The 22,183-nt window shown below is 34.3% G+C and overlaps 1 protein-coding gene across 2 annotated transcripts in view; it reads right to left on the bottom strand.

Moving 5' to 3' along the window:
* LOC121388207 (sal-like protein 3) overlaps positions 1 to 22,183 on the bottom strand; it is a 75,238-nt gene that overhangs the window by 11,637 nt on the left and 41,418 nt on the right. The window contains exon 3 of one of the 2 annotated variants that reach the window (XM_041519477.1): positions 7,798 to 7,914. The exons of the other annotated variant lie outside the window; for it this stretch is intronic. Coding sequence (XP_041375411.1) covers positions 7,798 to 7,914 — 117 coding nt within the window. The remainder of the gene's footprint in view (positions 1 to 7,797; positions 7,915 to 22,183) is intronic. 2 annotated transcript variants of the gene reach the window in all.

Here is a 22,183-nt window from a genome sequence, read left to right as displayed (position 1 = left end):
AACACTAAATTAAAAATTGATTTCAATGGGTATGGAAACTAGTATTTCAAACATCTGGCTCTTTATCCACTAAATGCAGCTATCTCTAAATACCATTCCATACAACTACATTTTATATTAATAAAAAATATTAAATTATATTTCTGATTATTAAAATAAGTTACAGGATTATGGGAGAAACAGTTATGCATACAGAACAAAACAAATTCATTAAAATACATGACCAAAATTTGTACTTCTATATTATAAAAATATAAACTACAAGCAATAATAGTTAACTTATTACTATTCTGTTATAAGCAAATTTATTATTAAGCTATAAAATATGAAAGGATGAAAATATTTGTACATTTTTTTTCAAAAATTGTTAATCTGATGAGAAACGTATCCATTATTGTTTTAGTAATCTATACTTCTTGTTTTTCCTCTGTAAAAGAATCCCTTGGATTTAGTGTTAACAGAGGTACAGTTTTAAGTACAATTTTATATGTAATATAGAATATGTTTTAATGTTCAGTTCAGTTTCGGTTACTTTCTAAAGCCCATTATCAGACCTTGCCAAGAAACATGTTAAGATGCTCACACTTAGAGCTCGCGTAAATGGGGAAAATGACATCTTTTTCTTCTTCTTTATTACGTGCATTTTATGTTGTGTGTTGTCTCTAGTGTACCATTTTACTATCTCTCTTTGTAAGACAATACATAAAAGCAGCCAATGCCTGTGATATTTTCAGCTTCACCTTGAGAAATATGCTATAAATTTAATGTCCCATTCTACGCACAGACAGAAAAATGAGAATGATTCACACAGTGAAGAAAAATGGCAAAGGAACATTCGCAAGTTACATTTGTACGCAAGGAATGTGAAGTTTCTGGCGAAATCATCGCAATTTTGGGTGTAATGCATCATGGAAGAAAAATCACACTTTAATCCAATTTCAATATATATACATCACCGGCACGAGAAGCCATTAACGGCCCTATAGTTGTGTTCATAATGGCTTCGGCATATGGTCGTCATAAAACTCATTTTCTTATCATCGGCTTGTTAGAGGATGGCAAACTGGGTTCACAGATCTAAACAGCAGACGACTGCTGTCAAATTGTGTTAGATGTTGGCAGTATAAGACAAGGTATTTCTATAATGGCACATTTTGTGGGCTACTTTAGGGTCTTCAACCGGAGTTAATTTTTCTTTTATCATTGGCTATGTATAAATGTATAAATAAAAGTGGGGGGGAGGACTTCTTTTTTCTTCTTGTTTTTTTCATTGTAAATATCTGTTTGCAACTAAGATGTTTTTGGAATGTGTAAATAATAATTATAATATGTAACTAATAATTTTATTAATACCAATAGTTTGCCATTATGTTTTATGAATGTGTAAATAATTTTAAAACATTAAAAAATTTCTCAAAGTTTAGATGCAGAAATTAAGATGGTGGAAATGATCATTGGTTGGCCACAAACACATTAATTAATTTCATTTCAACTTATTTTTGTGCTTATATCCAATTAAGGTTCAAGCACGCTGTCCTGGGCACACACCTCAGCTATCTGTCCAGGACAGTGGGTTAGTTGTTAGTGGGTTAGTGGTTAGTGAGAGAGAAGAGGGTGTAGTGGCCTTACACCTACCCACTGAGCCCTTAATTAAGAACTCGCTCTGGGTTGGAGCCGGTATTGGGCAGCGAACCCTGTACCTACCAGCCTGTAGTCCACTGCACCACGGAGGCCCGTTAATACACTGATTGAGCTATGGTATACATGTAGTAGATTTAAAATTATTTCATTAGCCAATTATTCCATTACAAGTACATCCAACTGAATCATTTCATTTAGACACTAAAATTTATTATTCAAAACATTAATTAGAAAATTGAAACAACTAAATCTATTTTAATAATGCAGGTTTTTTTATTAATATTGTTGTTGTTCATTTCTGAACAACAAATTAAAGAAATATGTAACATGTTTAAATTCAAATATATTAATACTTTATAAAAATAAAATATAATCAAATAAATAAATAAATATCTCAAAACAATTCTGTCCATTTCACATGAAATGTAATCATTGAAATCAGTATTTTTAAGTGTATTAATTTTTATCAGACATGTATGAGAATTATATAATCACAGCCTAAAATCTGTCAACAAATCCAAACTGATTAGGATCATAATAATATGATATTGTTTAACTCAATAATTATCTATTATGTATTTATTATAGTAATGGTAACTTATAGAAACAAATCAATTCAAATAAGTTATGAATATTGCCATTAAGTAAACAAGAAAACTTTTAATAATACATGGTAAAATACATTGGTATGTTTAATATTTTGTATTAAATTATTTATTGTTTCTGATTTAAAACAGTTATAAACTGAACACTATATTAAATTTTAAAAGCTTTTGGTGTTTTTAATATTATTTATTAAAGTAAGTTATATTATAAAACAATTTAGTAGACTCCATGTTTTCATTAATTTTATTAAAAAAATATATGGTAACTAAAATAATTTAAATGGATTAAAATAATATATTTAATTTTAAAAAACAGAATAAAAATCTATATGTTTGATAACAATTACATATGCAGAATTTGGATCTTCACACATTTATTTTTATAAACACTGATATTTTTTACATCAAAATAAGTCTTCTTAAAACTACTACCCAATTACATTACAGGTTACAGCCATACATTTATTTTAATCTGTCACCGAACTTAACCTGATTTTAAGGAATTGTTGCAATGTTGCAATTAACATATTTACAAAAATGTCAGAACAAAAATCTTTTTGTTTCCAATACATCCATGACCTCCGACCCTGTAGCTAAGTAGCAATTTGTTGTGGCCCTGGAGAAGAAAACAAACAAGACTGGCGACTTAAAGAGTTCCGAATTCCAGTCTGCATCCAGTGGAATGTTCACCGGAAGAAGACAGAAACTCATCAAATTAAAAGAAGAATCATTGTATCCATGTTGTGGTGGTTGATCAGGTGGGGTATTTGCCTTGCTTGGTTTAGAGGTGTAGTTAAAATACACTTAAAAACTTTATTTCAAGGGAAATTCTCATCTAACACCACATAACAAAACAAAAATGTTAAAAAGAATCTGTAATTTGATGAAATTTAAAGTAAAGCATCAGAAAATGTAGAATAATAGACTTTAAAGCCGCAGACCCAAGTTACAACCCGTAAAAATGGACAGTAAGTTTGGTTAAGTTACAAACCTGTAACACATTTGGATAATGTTACAAGAGAGTGAAACAAAAGTTTGTGACTTTAAAACAGTGAAATATTGTTAAAATAGACTAAAACTCAACTCCATAATTGTTATTTCTCAAACGCATGTGCATTTTTAAAAATATGGAAAAAAGCATTTTGTGGTATTTGAAACACCAGGATGACCAGAAACACTTCATTTGTATGGAAATCGATTCTCTAAACAATAAAATATAAGTAATTTTTGAGTTCAGTGATCATAAATGGCTCTAATACATGAAAAAATATGCCGTAGTGTTTAAAAACTAGGGTCTGTCCCTTTAATTGTTAAGTCTTAGAAACTAGAGACTTTTCTCAGATAAAACAATTTAGCAGAGCAGTATTTGCCAGCATTTGTGTGGATGTCATGTGTATCTTGGGCAAGCCATAAAACAGAATATAAGGTTTACTATTAACCATAAACACCTTTCCAGAACCGGCTTATGAGTCATAACCAGCCATTAGTATTATTTAAAGACTTTTTCTATTTAATATTCAGTCTATTCAGTTAAAACAAAACACAAAGAAAGAAACAAAGAAAGGTAGGCCAAGTAGCTATCATACACTTTGTCATAAAGTGGCATTTACTTAAGATATTTTAAAAATTATTAAAACATTTTTTTATAAAGGTGACAGATTAGCAATGGTAAATGGCGATTTATACATACAAAAAAAAAGATTGAATGAATGTTTAACAACACCCCAGAATGTCAATTATAAACAGTCTTTATATTCTATTTTAAAGAAAAGGCTTGTTTTGTTGTCTGGACATGTTTTCTCCTTATTTAATTAAATACTATGAATATTACTCTAGAGAATCATAGCCTAAAATGTTTCAGAACTAACTATGAAATATTTATGATGAAAGAGGTTTAAAAATGTCAAATATTAAAATTATGAAATTTTAAAAATCTCAAATTTCAGAACCATGTAATGAAAACCCTACAAGACAGATTCGTAGGAAAACTCAACTGATGGGTGGGACAAAACAATATCAGAAAACCTCCAAATGATGAACTTTACAGCAGAAACAAAAACAGCAAAAATATTAAAAAGATGAAATTATTAATGTAGGGAAAGAAAGAAAGAAATGTTTTATTTAATGAAGCACTCAACACATTTTATTTACGGTTATATTGCATCACACATATGGTTAAGGACCACACAGATTTTGAGAGGGAACCCGCTGTTGCCACTACATGGGCTACTCTTCCGATTAGCAGCAAGGGATCTTTTATTTGCGCTTCCCACAGGCAGGATAGCACAAACCATGGCCTTTGTTGAACCAGTTATGGATCACTGGTCGGTGCAAGTGGTTTACACCTACCCATTGAGCCTTGCGGAGCACTCACTCAGGGTTTGGAGTCGGTATTATTAATGTAGGGAAACAGAAGAAGAAGAAGAAAATATGAATGTAGACAAAGAAAAGAAGAAATAATGAATGTCGAAAAAGAGATGAAGGAATTATGAATGTAGAGAAAAAGAAGAAGAAATAAAAAGTGTAGAGAAAGAGAAGAAGAAATTATAAAAGTAGAGAAAGAAATAATGAATGTAGAGAAAGAGAAGAAGAAATTATATATGTACAGAAAGAAAAGAAGAAATTATGAATGTAGAAAAAGAAAAAACCCATTATAAATGTAGAAAAAGAAAAGAAGAAATTATAAATGTAGAGAAAAAGAAGAAGAAATAATAAATGTGGAGAAAATGAAGAAGAAATTATGAATATAGAGAAAGAAAAGAAGAATAAATTATGAACATGGAACAAGACTTGAATGGAGATCATGGTACAGTCTGTCTATAGTTACAGATGACAATGTTTTTCTTACACACACACACATCTCGCTCCACACATGAACCATTTTCACAGTTTGTTCAACAGATATCATTATAAGCCGTGTTATTTACTTAGCATTTCTAACAAGCTAAAAAAGGAAAATAATTGTCAACCATCTTGCCGATTATCCTCGCCAGCTTTGCTTGCATATCAGCAAGTCTCTTGTATGAAAAAAAGAAAAACACCACAAACTTATCATTTATAATTCCTCTCGCGGATGTCGCACGCGGATCTGCGGATAATTGGCGACATTTTGCAGCGATTGTGAAGACGTTTTTGTGTTCTTCGTTTACGTCTCTTTAACGTATGAAAAACCAAACTGGCCGTCTCGGATAATGATCGCCATATCAGACAGCACACACCCGCACTGTGGGATGTGTCAAAAAGGTAAACTTGTCATTATAGGCCGTTATGTTGATACGGCCAATTTCGGGCTAAAAGTGTGTGCAAGTGCTGTTGGTTTTCAAACCTGATTAAACATAAGTTTAGCAGTGGACTTATAAAAAGTGAAGGTTCTTTTGTGTTCGAGTGCAAACACGAGATCTTGTGGGAAGTGAAGTGGGAGGGTGAAAGCAAACAGAAAACAAGGTGGTAATGACACATCCATATTCATGCAACACTAATTCCCTCTCACACACATATACCACGATACATACAGTACTAGTACCCCATACCCTGACTAATGTAGTGCAACTTTATCTTTATGTCTCAATTGTACTTTACAAGGAAAAGAAAGTTAGAAGTTAAAGTTTGTTTTGTTTAATGACACCACTAGAGCACATTGATTTATTAACCATTGGCTATTGGATGTCAAACATTGTGTTAACAATATTTAATATTACCACACTTTGCAAATAATATTTATTATTACCAGTGTGTTAACAATATTTAATATTACAACACTAACAATAATATTTTATATTACCACTGTGTTAACAATATTTAATATTACAATACATTGACAATAATATTTTATATCACCACTGTGTTAACAATATTTAATATTACAACACACTGACAATAATATTTTATATTACCACTGTGTTAACAATATTTAATATTATAACACATTGACAATAATATTTTATATTATCACTGTGTTAACAATATTTAATATTACTACACACTGACAATAATATTTAATATTACCACTGTGTTAACAATATTTAATATTACAACACACTGACAATAATATTTATATTACCAGTGTGTTAACAATATTTAATATTACAATAGTCTGCCTAATATATTTAGTATTACCAGTTTGTTAAAAATATTTAATATTACCACATTCAAACAAACTTAAAAGGCACTACTTTTTCTTCTTGCAACACTTTACAAATATAATATTACCAGCTAAAATGTCCCATCAAGCAAACTAATTTCTGACTGTACAATCTTTATCAAATGTGACACTAAAACATTTCATGTCTTATGGAAATGTTGTTTGTGACCAGTGGAAGTATTCCAAGTTGTCAATGGCAAACACCCTCAAGATTTAGAAGAATGTTATTTCCAAAAGATAGTAAAATTATTTTTGTTTAACAACACTACTAGAGCACATTGATTTCTTCGTCATCAGATGAATGTCAAACATTTGATAATTCTGAGATGTAGTCTTGGAGCCAACCTGCTATATTTGTTGCCATTAGTAACCAGGGATCTTTTATATACTTCCCCACAGACAGGACAGCACACACCATGATATGCCAGGCTAAGTACAGGGCTTCTAGAATTTTTATAAAATCCACTAGCCATGGGATCAGTGATTTAAAAAATTTACTACCGGTAGCTGCCGGGCATGGTAACAGCAGTTATTTACTAGCCCAACATTGAATATCACTAGCCATGGGAGTGCGAATACCATGATTTACAAGTCCTGCTAAGTATTAAATGTTTTAGTGTATACCAAATAGTCTAGCAGTCATATCATGATACTGTAGCTTCTGTAGATATTACGACAAACCACAGACCCACCAGATGTACAGACATATATATAAAAAACAGACATAATCAGGAATATCTCGAGTTTCTGCCAGCAGCATCACACAATGTAATAACAGGACACAATATTTCACACAAACTGTCTGTTCACAGGTCATGTACGCAACTTCAAATTCACACAAACCACCAATCGTCTGCTACATGGTGAATCATTAGATTCAAAAGTTGAAAGTTGCAACCTCAAAGCTTAATCAGAACTTAATGTTTTTAAAAAAAATACATGAAATCTCTACAGTTCTAGTGTGATTTTTGTTGTGGTTGCACATTTGATTTAGTCGTATTGTAACTAGTTGAATAATTACCTCCCTAGGTAAATATCAGATCAATCAGGTTATCTAACATTTTTAAATACTGTTCTCTTTTATAAGAGTATTAATTCTATTATTTACCTCTAACATTAGAACTGTCTATTCATTAATATTAATATTAAAACCATTTTGAAAATATTTAATATTTCAATAAACTGTAAATAATATTTAATATTACCAAAAACATCTGCAAATATTTAATATTTACAAACAAAAATCTGCAAATATTTAATATTACAAAAAAACCTGCAAATAATATTTAACACTATAATAGTGGTATAGATAATATTACATCCTGTATGCTAAGGTCAAGGCTACATGCATGCAGTTCGACACTAATGCTCTACTGGTCTATTCTACCAATGGCAAGGCTTGTAACATACCAGTATGGGACCGCACGTGGATTTGCAGGGCGCTGTCACTGCCAAATACTTTGTGACAAAAGCGACATTTGTGCTTGAAAAAGGGGTCATCACTGGCATACTGATTTCTCTCCAGGACTGAAAGGAGCCAAAAAGAAAATTTAGTTTAAACAATTAGTACGAACGAATGAATTTCAAAGTGCAAATAGTTATTCATCCTGCAATGAGAGTTCTGAAAACGTTTTTTTTTAAACTTAGATCGTTATTTTTTTTTGTATGCATTCAAAATATGCGTCCTTGAAACAAGGTCTTGCACAAGGTGATTTTATGTCACAGAATACTATTTTCTACACACATGCACACACACACATACAGACACACAAGTTTAGATAAAGTGTCCACATTAAAAAAAGAAAAATTAAATTAAAAAAAATTAAAGCATCATATGCATTCTGAAATGTGATTTAAATAATTTAGACCATTATTAGGAAATCCAAAATTAATAGTTAAGAATCCTAAGACAAGTTCTTGTAATGAGTAATTGTCACAAAATTAATAGTTAAGAATCCTAAGACAAGTTCTTGTAATGAGTAATTGTCACAAAATGTTTTTCATGGCAGCAGATACCTATCCAAATACAACACTACTGTATTTTAAAATACCATCATTGAATTAATCATAGCTAATCCTGATCGTAGAACACCCACCCACATCCACCACACCCACCCACATCCACCACTATAACCTTCTTCAACATAATGGATTCATCCCCACATTTAGTGGGCACGTTTTATCAAACTCGTGGCATGTCACCCTTACTGGCCTCGGTGGTGTCAAGGTTAAACCATCGGATATAAGGCTAGTAGGTACTGAGTTCGCAGCCCGGTACCAGCTCCCACCCAGAGCCAGTTTTAACTACACCCTCTTCTCTCTCGTTCTATTAATCACTAACAACTAACCCTGTCCTGGACAGACAGCCCAGATAGCTGAGGTGTGTGTCCAGGACAGTGTGCTTGAACTTTAATTGGATGTAAGCACAAAAATAAGTTGAAATAAATGAATGAATGAATCTCACCATTTATATTGCATTTTCCATCCCCCAACTTCCATTTGTTTTATAAGTTCCCCTTAATTATTGGACCTCACCCTTGTGGAATGTCTAATAAAGTGTTAAAAATTCAAGAGGACATTTGCTAACATATCCATTAGGGTTATTGCTCAAAACATCAAGAGTAAAAATGAATATATTTAAATGATTAACTAAAATTATAAAATAAATTATATGAAATTAGTTCATGCAAGGGATTTCAGTAATATCCTACACAGTAGGAAAAGGGTTATTTTTTTTTTAATTACATCAGGAGTGTAAGACCACAATAGAACATTTAAAACTTAAATACTGACCAACCTGTGTGGGGTGGGGATGGACAAGTCTATTGGCCCCCGCCCCCCCATCCAAAATAAAAAGTGTCAAAAGTAACATATCATTCATCATTGAGAAGAACAGCCAAAAAAACATCCGAGATAAAGTTCAAATAAAACATTAAAATATTAAACTTTAAATCTCATTCTGTCTGTATACCTACACCCTTACCCACCTCCCCAGAAACGTTTCCAGCAAACACCCAAATTGAATAATAATTAACAATGGTAACTGACTTCCAAAACTTTTATCACAATCAACAAGTTTTTAACAAATAAGAAAGTTTCAACAATAAAGCTGATGATATGGATATCCACAAAAGTTTTCTGTTTTTCCTATCATATGACTGAAAACGCGTGCAGAGAAATTCACATTGAACTAAACGACAGTAAATGAACATAAAGCAATCATAAAGAACCACTTAGCCGATGCCTCTATCAATTATGGCTGGAAATACACAAAACAGATTTCGGCTGTAGATAAAAAAACTCGGCTCATCTTCATCGCAAGATGGAAACTTTATATGATTCGCGAATATTTGCCCCACCATCAACGTCGGCGGTTTGCTACCCCCTACGTAGCGGCCCTGACAGCCAACAACAGCTGTAAAAGTCGACAAATGATCAAATTATTTCAGTAATTTGATGAAAGTTACTTTTTTTTCCACTCCATCAGATAGACCCGTTCATTAGCATCATCTGCCATAAGCATATAGAAATATATATGCCGGTTGGGAAACCGAAGACCTCACCATGTAAATTTGTGCCAGAGATTCTTATCGGGAGAGAAATACGCATGACCTAATATTCATTTCCACTCACAAACGGGGGAGTCAGACAGGCCTGGCAGGAGGCGATATTTCACATGCCAAACTAACTGAAAACAAAATTTGTGAAAATGTTGCTTTCGGTTGCTTCTCTTGACAAATTGCAGAAACAAGATTTCGAGAGATTTTGAGAAAACGAAGACTGTTTTTAAAGTGCCACAACCATTTAATTGCTTCTTTTTTTCGGTAAATGGCAGTTCACAGTAAATCTTAAGCAGATTTTTATAGCCCTGAAGTTCATAAAAAAAAGGCTATAATTATGTCATATTCAGCTGATAAAAAACCTCCAACATGACACCCAACTTCATGTGGTGGTACACTAATACATCCCACGTGGGTGGCAAGTTATTTTAAAAACATATTTTCTCCAGGCGTGGTGGAACCCACACCATATTTTCGTCTGATTAAATTTGTGAGATTTGCCCCTATCCTAATTGCCGGCAGCATGGTTCCTACAATTGTCTTTGGCTGCAAAACAGATAACACTTATCTCCCCTGTGGGGAAATCTCCAGTTATCAAAAGTATTTAATTTTAGACAGAAGAGGGAGCATAAATAAGTCCGGGATGACCATGGCAGGTGCTTCACCCCGTAAATTGGTCCGATTTACGACTGTCGGAAACAATTTACTTGCTTTATTTACAATATTTCAAGAGATCAGGATGCCATTGGCGAAGGGGGTTCAAGTATTTATTGTTTCCATTGAGAGAGACAGTTAAATTATGCTCAAAATATCACCACTTGGGAATCTTTACTTACAATTAACTGACTTTTCAAAAAAACAAACACTCACATTACATCTCTGCTGTACACATATTGTATTACACTTGATGTACTTTTTGTAAAGTGATTTGAACTCCAGTTATTGGATTTAAAATCTGTCAGCATCTCCCTTTGTGCTTTTTCTGATACAGAGATATGACATTGAATATGATTAATGGACTTAGTTATTTACTAATCCAGTAAAAGCATTTATTAATCCTCTTTAAAAATCTAAAATCAATGTATTAGAAGTCATTGAAGGAAACCAATATAAAATAATAAAATAAAATAAATAGTTTTTTATTTTAATTTTTTTTTTTTCATTCAAGTGAAAGCAAAAAACAACAGATACTTTTGTTCATTCCAAAATATATTTTCTGAAATATACTACTGAAAATGTCTAATACATTAAGGATTTGATTGTGGTTGGGGTTTTCTTAGGTTTTTGTTTTTTAATTAACTTAAAAGGTTTATGGCTGTTATTTAATTTTTTCAAAGTAAAAAAAGACAAGTGAAAGAAAATCAGAAAACACATTACCAAAAGAGTGTATTTGATTCCCAAAAAAACTCTCCTGGTGATACATTTATATATATATATAAATAAAAATGATAAAAGAAAACAAGTGTACAGTATTATGTATTTTAAAACATTTTTTAAAGAAATAATTATCCTTTTACATGTTTCAGTCTTTACTTACATATATATATATATATATGTATGTATTTAATTTTTTTAAATATATTTTTAATTGCTTGAGATTATATTAATTAACTGTACAAACACAATTTGTTTGTCTCAATCGACTAACACAAAAATATAATATTGCAATAACATGCAGCTGCCTTATGAATTATTTAATTCAATTTCTATAAAACTAATCATTTTCACAATTAATAAAAATGATTTTTTTTTCCCTCTGTTGACTTCATAATTAAAAATAATATTTTCCGGGGCATGTGTGGGGCAGATTGTATAAAATATTAATTAATTAGTGCTCGGATCAGGATGTTTACCAGGGGATGTTCGCGACCAGGGGTTTCTCAAACAGCTGCTTGAGTTCTTTAGAAAATAGCACATTGTAATTCTTGGCAAATACTCAGTGTCTGTTCCCACAAAGAAAGAGGCCATTTTAATAATTGTTAAGAAAGAAATAATTCGCAATTTATTACTTTACATGTACTTTACATGTTGTTTGTTAATTTGTTTTTCATTCATTCATTCTTCATTTATAACACTGACACCCAATAACTGATATGTTTCTCTTTTTTGTGCTGGGGGTGTCATTAAACATTCATTCATTCATTCATTCATTCATTCATTCATTCATTCATTCATTTATTCATTCATTCATTCATTTCTACATTCATTTATTCATTCATTCATTCATTTCTACATTCATTTATTCATTCATTCATTCATTTCTACATTCATTTATTCATTCATTTATAAATTTATTCATTCATTCATTTATAAATTCATTCATTCATCATTAATTAAATTATTCAATGATCAATTTGTTCATTTATCTATCCAATCCATCCATCCACCCAACCATCCATCAATCCTTATTAGTTATATAATTCACAAATAACATTTTTTTTTTTAATTCTAATATTTTCTATTACTATCAATATGGTTCTTCATGAATCACCAACTATTAATCACTTTGAATAGAGAAATATCTCACATTGCTGTCCATAATCAAAAATACAATTCCTTTGAGTTGTCATTGTTTCATGTTAATTTCCACATACGATATTAGCCGTACAAGGACAAGTATTTGCAAGTCAATCCACTTGTCAATCGCCTAATCTTGTTTCTTTCATTCCCATCATGCCTAGCGAAACCGAGAATGTCAATGTCGCGCTTACAAAATCTCATCTCACATCATATTGCATGAAATGAACGAAGAAAACAAACGGTCGTTAATGATCGGCAATCACAAGTCAAAATATGCCATCAAATTGACAACTTTCCACAGTGGCCCCGTTTTTCTAAGTTTATTTACTGTTTATTTTGAGAGAAGTAATCCCACTGGAGTGAAACTGATGTGGACTACAGCTATAACGAAAGTCACTTAGCCGTGCTAGACTATAAAATAAATGAAAATTTGACTTCATTTTCGATTGCTGAAACAAATGTCGTGAAGCTAGTACCAGTATCTCACAATGTGAAAGTTCATTTTCATTTCAATGAGAATCAAAAAACAAATCTGAAATATACTCAAATAAAAATCAGTATACCATACCAGGCCTGTATGAATGACTTTGGGAGTGGGGGGTGGGGGTGGGGGGGGGGGGCACTGATGGATCGGGTACAAACTTTATCAGATATTGGTTACAATGGCAAACATTAATGTGTAAAAAAAAAAAGGCTTACAGGTGGGGGGGGTACGTGCCCTCCCCCGCATATGCCTCCCCCAGCCCCCCCCCCATTTTCTACGGGCCTGCATACTGATATTATGCAGATTGTGGTAATACATACATCAATAAATAACAAATAAATAACAAATTAAAATAAACGAATAAATCAATCAATGAAATACACAAAATTCAGATAAATAAGTATTTATATAAATAACCCCTGCGCATGCTGTAACCTCACCGTGGTGCAGGGGTGTAACATTCTCTTTGAGAATGGCCAATACAGCACAAATTGAAGTTTAGAGTAAAATTTGGTGTCCGTAAAATTCTGTGATATTTGTATTTGTATTTTTGCACAGTTCTTTACACTGTTTTTGTTTAAACCTTGAATTTTTATATTGATGTTGATCATCACTTTATTTATTTGCATTACCATAGTTTGACACCCAATAGCCGATGTATTTTTCATGCTGGGGTGTCGTTAAACATTCATTCATTCATTCATTATATAAATAAAAAAAAATAAAAAATAAAAAAATAAAATAAAAAAATTAATTAAATTAATTCTAAATATTTTATTTTTAAAAATATTTTTAACATTATTTTTTAACTTTATTTATTACTTACTAGATGTAATACATTTTTAAACATTCAAATTACTTTATATTTAATGACTGCATACTACACATGTGTATCTTTAACCTATATTTCTACCATAACAAAACTATAGCTGGATTGTTCAAACAAGTTGAATATTTACAAAATAACCAAAACACATAACAACCATTACGCTGACATAAAGCCATCACTAATGAACACAATCTTTAATTACAGGAATCTTTGCTGGAGAGTGACGACAATAAACAAGACCATCAATTCCGACACCACAATAGCAGAATACGTTTCTGTCAATTAGTGGTGGGGTGAGGGGACGTAAATCTTGGTGGGGTGAGGTATATAAATCTCGTAAATGGCTGCCATGTTTATGCTATCATCGGGGCTGACATTTTGACAAAGTCTGTCTGATAACTTCAAAGATCTCCGGGGCCTCTACAATCATATTCACAACATCTGGGGGCAGTTTGATTATCGGGCAAAGATAGGACCGAGATTGGGACTCATTTTAGAATGAGTGGGTTGTTGGAGAGGGGAGGAGAGGGGTTGGTTGGGAAAATGGGGGGGGGAGAGAGAGAGAGAGAGAGAGAGAGAGAGAGAGAGAGAGAGAGAGAGAGAGAGAGAGAGAGAGAGAGAGAGAGAGAGAGAGAGAGAGAGAGAGAGGGGGGGGAGAGGCAGACAGATGACAGAGAGTCAGAGACAGAGATTGAGACAGGGAGATAGAGAGAGAGAAAGAGACACACAGAGAGAGACAGACAGACATAGAGGCAGAGAGACAGACAGACAGAGACAGTGGAATGTTTATATGCAATAAAGTTTTATCTTTATATTTATCTTTGTAATCAATTTCTCAATTTAAATTTTTCTTTATTGTACAAAACACCCAAATTTAGGTCCAGCATAATATTGCTACATATACATGTTATAGGATATGTAGGGGAAACTTACAAAGCCTGTTTTTTTTATCTTACACGTGTAACTTGATACATTGTCAATGCTTAAACACCTGTGTTCAAGAAAAACATCCTTTGTAAATCCAGCCCGATTTACAAAGATGGATACATTACATCCATGTAACTAAACAGGATTTGTATTACTTGGAATACTACCTGTTTAGGGACACAAGAGACCTTTCTTGGCAGTAATACATATGTGTATGTATGTATGTACATGTATGAATGTATGTACATGTATGTATGTATGCATGCTTGTTTTGATTCTATTTTATTGAATAGTAAGAATTCAGTGGAATTAAATGTCTTGCCTAGAATAAATGTGTTTGGTGTTAATGATATTTTCATCGATAAGATATTCATCTCAATGCATGTTTAAAAAAAATTAACAAAATTCATGGACTGACAAATTACTCCCTCCCTTTCCATCCATCCTTCCACTTCCCTCCTCACCACCCCACCCTTTATCCATCCTTTCATACTGAATGAATCCACGGACTAACAAATTACTTGCCTCCCCTTTCCATCCTTCTTTCCACTTCCCTCCTCCCCACCCCACCCTTTCTCCATTCTCTGATACTGAATGAATCCACGGACTGACAAATTACTTGCCTCCCCTTTCCATCCTTCCTTCCACTTCCCTCCTCCCAACCCCACCCTTTCTCCATCCTCAGATACTGACTGAATTCACGGACTGACAAATTACTTCCTCCCTTTCCATCCTTCCTTCAACTCCCCTCCTCCCCACCCCACCCTTTCTCCATCCTCTGATACTGAATAAATCCATGGACTGACAATTTACTCCCCTCCCCTTTTCCATCCTTCCTTGCACTCCCCTCCTCCCCTTTCTCCATTCTCTGATACTGAATAAATCCACGGACTGACAAATTACTCCCCTCCCCTTTCCATAGTTCCTTCCCCTCCCCTCCCCACCCTTTCTCCATCCTGATACTGACTGAATCCATGGACTGACAATTTACTCCCCTCCCCTTTCCATCCTTCCTTCCACCACTCCCCTCCTCCCACCCCACCCCACCCTTTCTCCATCCTCTGGTACTGACTGAATCCACCGACCGACAAATTACTACCCTCCCCTTTCCATCCTTCCTTTCACTCCCCTCCTCCCCACCCCACCCTTTATTCCATCCTCTGATACAGAATAAATCCACGAACTGACAAATTACTCCCCTCCCTCCCCTTCCCATCCTTCCTTCCACTCCCCTCCTCTCCTCCCCACCCCACCCTTTCTCCATCCTCATATACTGACTGAATCTATGGACTGACAAATTGCTGCTACATTCCTCCGAGTGTTGTTTGATGTGCGATAACCCGGACAGGGGGGAGCTGTTACGTAACGATAACTGCCGTATAGCAAGCCTCAAATTAAAAGATAACACCGTCTGATTCCCAATAACAGGTTGGAGAAACTATACATTTCTCACCGGCGTTATTTAATATGTGCAGGCGGTGTTGAAAGGAGGTATATGAAGAGAGACAGAGAGAGAAGCATTCAACAGATGGTCACTTACAGCTATTATCGGCCAGTTTTAAAAGAGAGAAGAAAAAAATAGCTGAAAAATTGGCTGCTGATATGTACGAGATAGGAGAGGAATAAATAACGAAAAGAAAATAATTTTCTATTAATATTACATATTACCCAGTAGTATTTTTTTCTTTTCCTTGGTTTTTTGTGCGGGTTTTTGTCTTGTTTTTGTTTTGTTCTTATTTTCGTTTATAATATATATCGGTTGTAGTTAATCTAATAACTCACAGAAGCACTGAAAGAGTGCAGTGCACAGTAATATAAGGATTAATTTAGTGAAACAAAGAAGAAGGAAGGAAATGGTTTATTTAATGACACACTCAACACATTTTATTTACAGTCATATGGCATCGGACATATGGTTAAGGACCACACAGATATTGAGGGAGGTAACACGCTGTCGCCACTTCAGGGCTACTTTTTTCGATTAGCAGCAAGGGATCTTTTATATGCACCATCCCATAGACAGAATAGCACATACCACAGCTTTTGATGTACCAGTCGTGGTGCACTGGCTGGATGAAACATAAGGGCACTTTTAAACTAAAATATGATTTTTTTTACTTATTCTCCGGGTGAGAAACTTGAATTTCGTGCTTATATCCAAATAAGGTTCAAGCATGCTGTCCTGGGAACACATAAAAGATATCTGGGTTGTCTATTCCAATATAGTGCATTAGTCATTAGCTGTTAGCGGCAAGAAAAAAGTCGGTGTAGTGAAAATACACCTCTCCCCTCTCCCTCACCCTCCCCCACCCTCCCCCACCCCTCTAGTTGAATCATTAGAACTCACTCTGGTACGAAGCTAGCATGCTTAAACCTAAACAAACAAACAAAATATTTCCAGGAATGTACCAGATAAACATTTTCTTTACCTATATTCAAATTTTTTAACACCCTTACAGATCCAGATAAAATGTAATGTATATATATATTTTTTTATTTTTTTTTTTTATTTTTTTTTTAAATCCAAAAATAAATAAATAATAATGATCTAGTGTTTTGAAAAGAAATTAATGAGTAATTAATTATTATTATTTTTTTTTTAGATAGGACTGTGTTCCTGTAAACACTCTTTTTTTTAATTCTTTTAAGAGATTCATCACAAATTTCATTTAACATCTAAAGACTGTCATTGTTACAGAAATAGAAATATTCTAATTGTTTATTTCAAGTTACTTCTAATTTCAAATTAGTCAATTTCATGTTATTGTTGAAATGTATACTTCAGTGGTTTAACTTGTAATTATACACTGTTTTATTCCCTTGTTTATTAATTCCAGTACCCAATGCCCAGGAAGCAATAAACGACCATATGTCCTGGCTTTGATGGCCACAGTGACCCTGGGAGATGAAATACATCTGTTGTCGGGTCAGCTGATTGGCTAAAATCCCTTACATCACAGTGTCAATTTCGTGCAATTAACCGCCAGACCAGTTGGTAATCTGACAAGTTTTTCAAATTTACCACCCCAGGGAGAGGTCAGAAGACGAAATGCAAATATGGGACAGTTAAGAGAAGATCTCACAATTCAGCGAAGGTGGTGGGGGGTGGGGGGGGTGAGAGGAAAGGAATGTTGCTTTAACAACTCTGTTCATTATTTAATCAGCAGAAATTAAACGTCTACCAGCTGGTAATTGTGACACTTTGCTGAATGAAAGAAAGACATCCACACACCATCAAAATGATTTAAGATCTTCAACATGGTGCAGCTGATGGTCTTGGCACTAAATTATGAAAACCTGGTGGGGGTAGAGGGGTAGGTAGGTGTGGGGGGGGGGGGGGGTGCGGCTCAAACTGTTACTTAAATCTTCAAGCCAGTTGCTATTATTTGTAAAAGGTCCATTTACCAAACACAGACATTTCATCCAAATATAAAACACACTGTATGACTGTACTTCATTGTGCCCCCCCCCCCCCACACACACACACCCATCCCACCCCCACCGCCATCCCCCCACACAAAAAAGTACCCCACCATCCTGTTCATAAGCTATTAAAAATACTCTTTGAGAGTGGATGGAGGATTTTGTTTTTTAGGAAAGGGTGCATCATTTAAAACAGATATCTACAATATTCAGGAAGGGACTGTAACATGTAAAAAGGGCACGTGTATACAGTATTCACAAGGATCTATATGATGGTGTTTTTCTGAAATATCAAGCTGATCAAGACACACTAAAAAACAATAAATGCATTATATTTATCAACCAAACACTAGATTGTTTCAGAGCACTTCAAATTACTGAGGAGCATTTACCCATAGCACCCTCCCCTTGGATTCACCTAAGCACTTTCACCAAACATACACTAACCCTCTCACCCCTTCCCCCCTAAAAAAAATCCTGCACACACAAAAGTACCCCACAGGCCCGTAGCAGGGGTGGGGGGGCTACCACTTCAAATTACTGAGGAGCATTTACCCGTAGCACTCTCCCTTTGGATTCGCCTCAGCACTTTCACCAAACATACACTACCCCCACCCCCCACCCCAATTAAAAAAAAAAAAAAAACAACCTCCTCCACCCTCCCCAAGTTCACTCATATGTAGAACAGTCGCCTCATCGAGAAGAGTTTGGTATTTCATCCAGCCCCACTGTGTGTGTGTGTGGTTACACTGACACTGCGCCATTGTAGTGAGGGGTGCTAGGTAAACATACCCGGGGTGGCGTGACGTATTGAACCCTAATTACATCGTGATTCTCCCCTATCCCATCTTCTTAGTATCAGTGTCATGTTATATCACTCCCTGATAGTTCATTGTGCTTACACAGCTGTCAGGACAGTGTACGGAGGGGGGGGGGGGGGGGGGGGGGGGTGGCAGCAGGGTGGCTGGTACTGTTTGCACAGATGTCTTTGTGAAAGTGGTTTGAAGTGGACAATTTTGAAAATTTTAAATTTTAATACATAAATTAAAATGTGTTTGGTTTTGGTTTTTCTAAATTGTTGATGATGTTTTTGTTTGGGTTTTTTTTTTTTAATTTTTTCATGATTACTTTATATACATTGAATATTGTATTTAATTAGTTGGTCCTGCAAAAACAGTGGCATGTGTCTCATTATTTGTGCATGTTTCACTCTAAATAAAATAAAAAATTAGTCTTTAGATTTTAAGTTTTTCTCTGCAGTGAAGAAAAAAAAATAAAGTAAAAAAACATTGCTTTTATTATAAAGGTTTAAAAAATATTTCCTCAGACTTACAAAAATAGAAAACGTTGGCTTTTATGAAGGAAATGTATCATTTCCTGGAAGGTAATTTTTTGCACATTTTAATGCATACTTCACATTCTTCTCCCCGTCAGTGACAGGGGGGGGGAGGAGGAACATATTTAACACCTGTGCGAATATCTTTGGGTGGTCAGTCTGTTTGTTTTGACTTCCACACCTGTGCAAAAGCTACTTTCTTAACCACACGTCTCCACTCTGAAATATGCCATGCAGTTTTTCATTTCAACTGTGTGTTATTTTATTAAATTCCACAATATTAATGTTAGCCATCAAGATGACTTAACATAAACGCCTCTCGATAACTGGGTGGTCGAAGGGAACACGAAACTTGAAATCAGCCGTGATGGGCCCCCGGAAACCAAAGCACACCTGCACGGTGTCGACTCATCATCAACTAAGATTTTCTTCGGTATCGATATCAGTTATTATTTTACTTGCTCCCGTTAACATATGGATCTGGTTGGCTCAAGATTTTGTGCGTTTGGTCTGCGAAGCACGCTCGACATATGAATCTCTCGTGTTTAATATTAAGATGGGAGATTTTTCGGATATCTTTCCTCGGTGGCACCACCTCTGAAAACAGCCAGCATCAACAGCGTTCTCCGTCGTGTCGATACTTTATCATCGAATAATAGACGCAGCTGTCGTGCAGTGTTTTGTGTCGTGCATGTACAAGGGTACGATAACACTGGGCAAAATGTCATTCATATTTCCGACGCGATCAAAAAGCCATCCGGAGTTATCCGCACATATCTGTTATGTATCTCCGATGTAACCAATTCTCAAAACGCATTCTTACACTCAATTCAAAGCAGACGGGGGAATGTGTGTGCTTGGCAGAAATGCATCATGGGATATTCGACTACACCAGATACTAGTACAATATGGTAATGTGGGATACTCGAAGATACCAGATATAGGAGTGGGAAAATATTAATGAAATAATGTCCACTCTCTTCTGTAATGTCTTTTTTCTATAGAACACAATTAGGCTGGCCACTACATCATTACTAATTGCGTAAAGTAATTGCCGTACACAATAGAAAATGATTTAGCAATAGCTGTACACAATTAATAATGATGTAGCGACCAATCTATTTGTATTCTGTTAATAAATATTTCTTATTCCAGCCAGTGCACCACAACTGGTATATCAAAGGTCATGGTATGTGCTATCCTGTCTGTGGGATGGTGCATATAAAAGATCCCTTGCTACTAATGGAAAAATGTAGCGTGTTTCCTCTCTAAGACTATATGTAAAAAGTACCCAATGTTTGACATCCAGTAGCCAGTGATTAATAAATCAATGTGCTCTAGTGGTGTTGTTAAACTAAACAAACTTCTTATTTTGATAAAGGGTTCTTGGCAAAATGTTAAAGAAGAGTATGGACATTATTTTATAAACATTGTTACTCTGTTGTTGATTTGCTAAGATATCAAGAAAATATTAATGGTTTGGATTGTACACAAATGAAGATGAAATGAATATGAATATGAATATTTCATGCTTATTTCCAAGTTATGTTACTCTTAAAATGTGGAGGTGGGAAATATAGTGGATGGGTGGGTGGGTATGGATTGATGGGTGGGTGGGTGGGTGGTTGAGTGGATATTATCCAACCACTGAAATTCTAACCAAAATATAGTATTTCAAATTATTTTACAAGTTTACCATTATTTGAAATTTAATCATAAACTTTACTTTCCCCAGAAATATTTTAATAATAACAACTGAAAAAATAAGTCTTAAAATATTTTAAATGTTTTCTTTATTTTGAAAGATAAAAAAATATTACCTTAAATATTTTTCTTTGTTTTGTGAGAAAATATCACCACTCCTCAAGAGTTACAAAAAAAAGAGAGAAAATCTTTTTGAAATTATAGTCTCATAGGGCATGTTATCAATATGGATGTTTTTCCAAGGAAAAGTAAACATTCGTTGTGAAGAATAGTGGAAGTTTATATATCATATTTAATACAGGCGGGCCACACATGTTTCACAGCTGATCTCGGTCGCTGTGTGCACAGGGCCCCCGCGTGTTTACGATTATTGGTCTCGTAAAATATGAAATCACATATTCATATAGTGGAAGGCTGAGGCTATAAAAGCAGTGATTATAGTCGCAGTGTGGGGATTGTGTTCCAAACCTCCCACACAGACGAACACTGTTACACGTGTGAAGGGCCCACCGCTCACTTTATTAGTCAACAAGCGCAACCCATGTGGACCTTTTTGTGGGTTTTCATTTATATATATATTTTTTTTTTTTTTTTTTTTTTTTTTAAATATAGAAATGTAAGATACATGAAAGCTGGGAAGGACTAACTATTGAATTAAAAAAGAAAGAAGAAAGAAAAGCAAAGGTTGAATGAAAGGATGGATGGATGGATGGATGGATGGATGGATGGATGGATTTATGGATGGATGGGGTTAGATGGATGGATAGGATGGATGGATGGAAGGATGGTTACATGGATGGAAGGATGGTTGGATGGATGGATACGATAGATGGATGGATGGATAGGATGGATGTAAGGATATTGTTAAAACAGCTGTTTTAAAAATAAATAATAATTAACTAAAATTGTTTGTTATTTTAAATTTTTATCTTATTAATTTTTAGATACATACAATAACCAATTTCTCAACATAACAAGAACTCTTGGAATTCCACCAACAAACCAAAGCCCTC

The sequence above is a fragment of the Gigantopelta aegis genome, chromosome 14, assembly GCF_016097555.1.
Source record: "Gigantopelta aegis isolate Gae_Host chromosome 14, Gae_host_genome, whole genome shotgun sequence".
In the NCBI taxonomy this organism is placed as follows: domain Eukaryota; kingdom Metazoa; phylum Mollusca; class Gastropoda; order Neomphalida; family Peltospiridae; genus Gigantopelta; species Gigantopelta aegis.
This window is presented reverse-complemented; position numbering and strand designations above follow the sequence as displayed.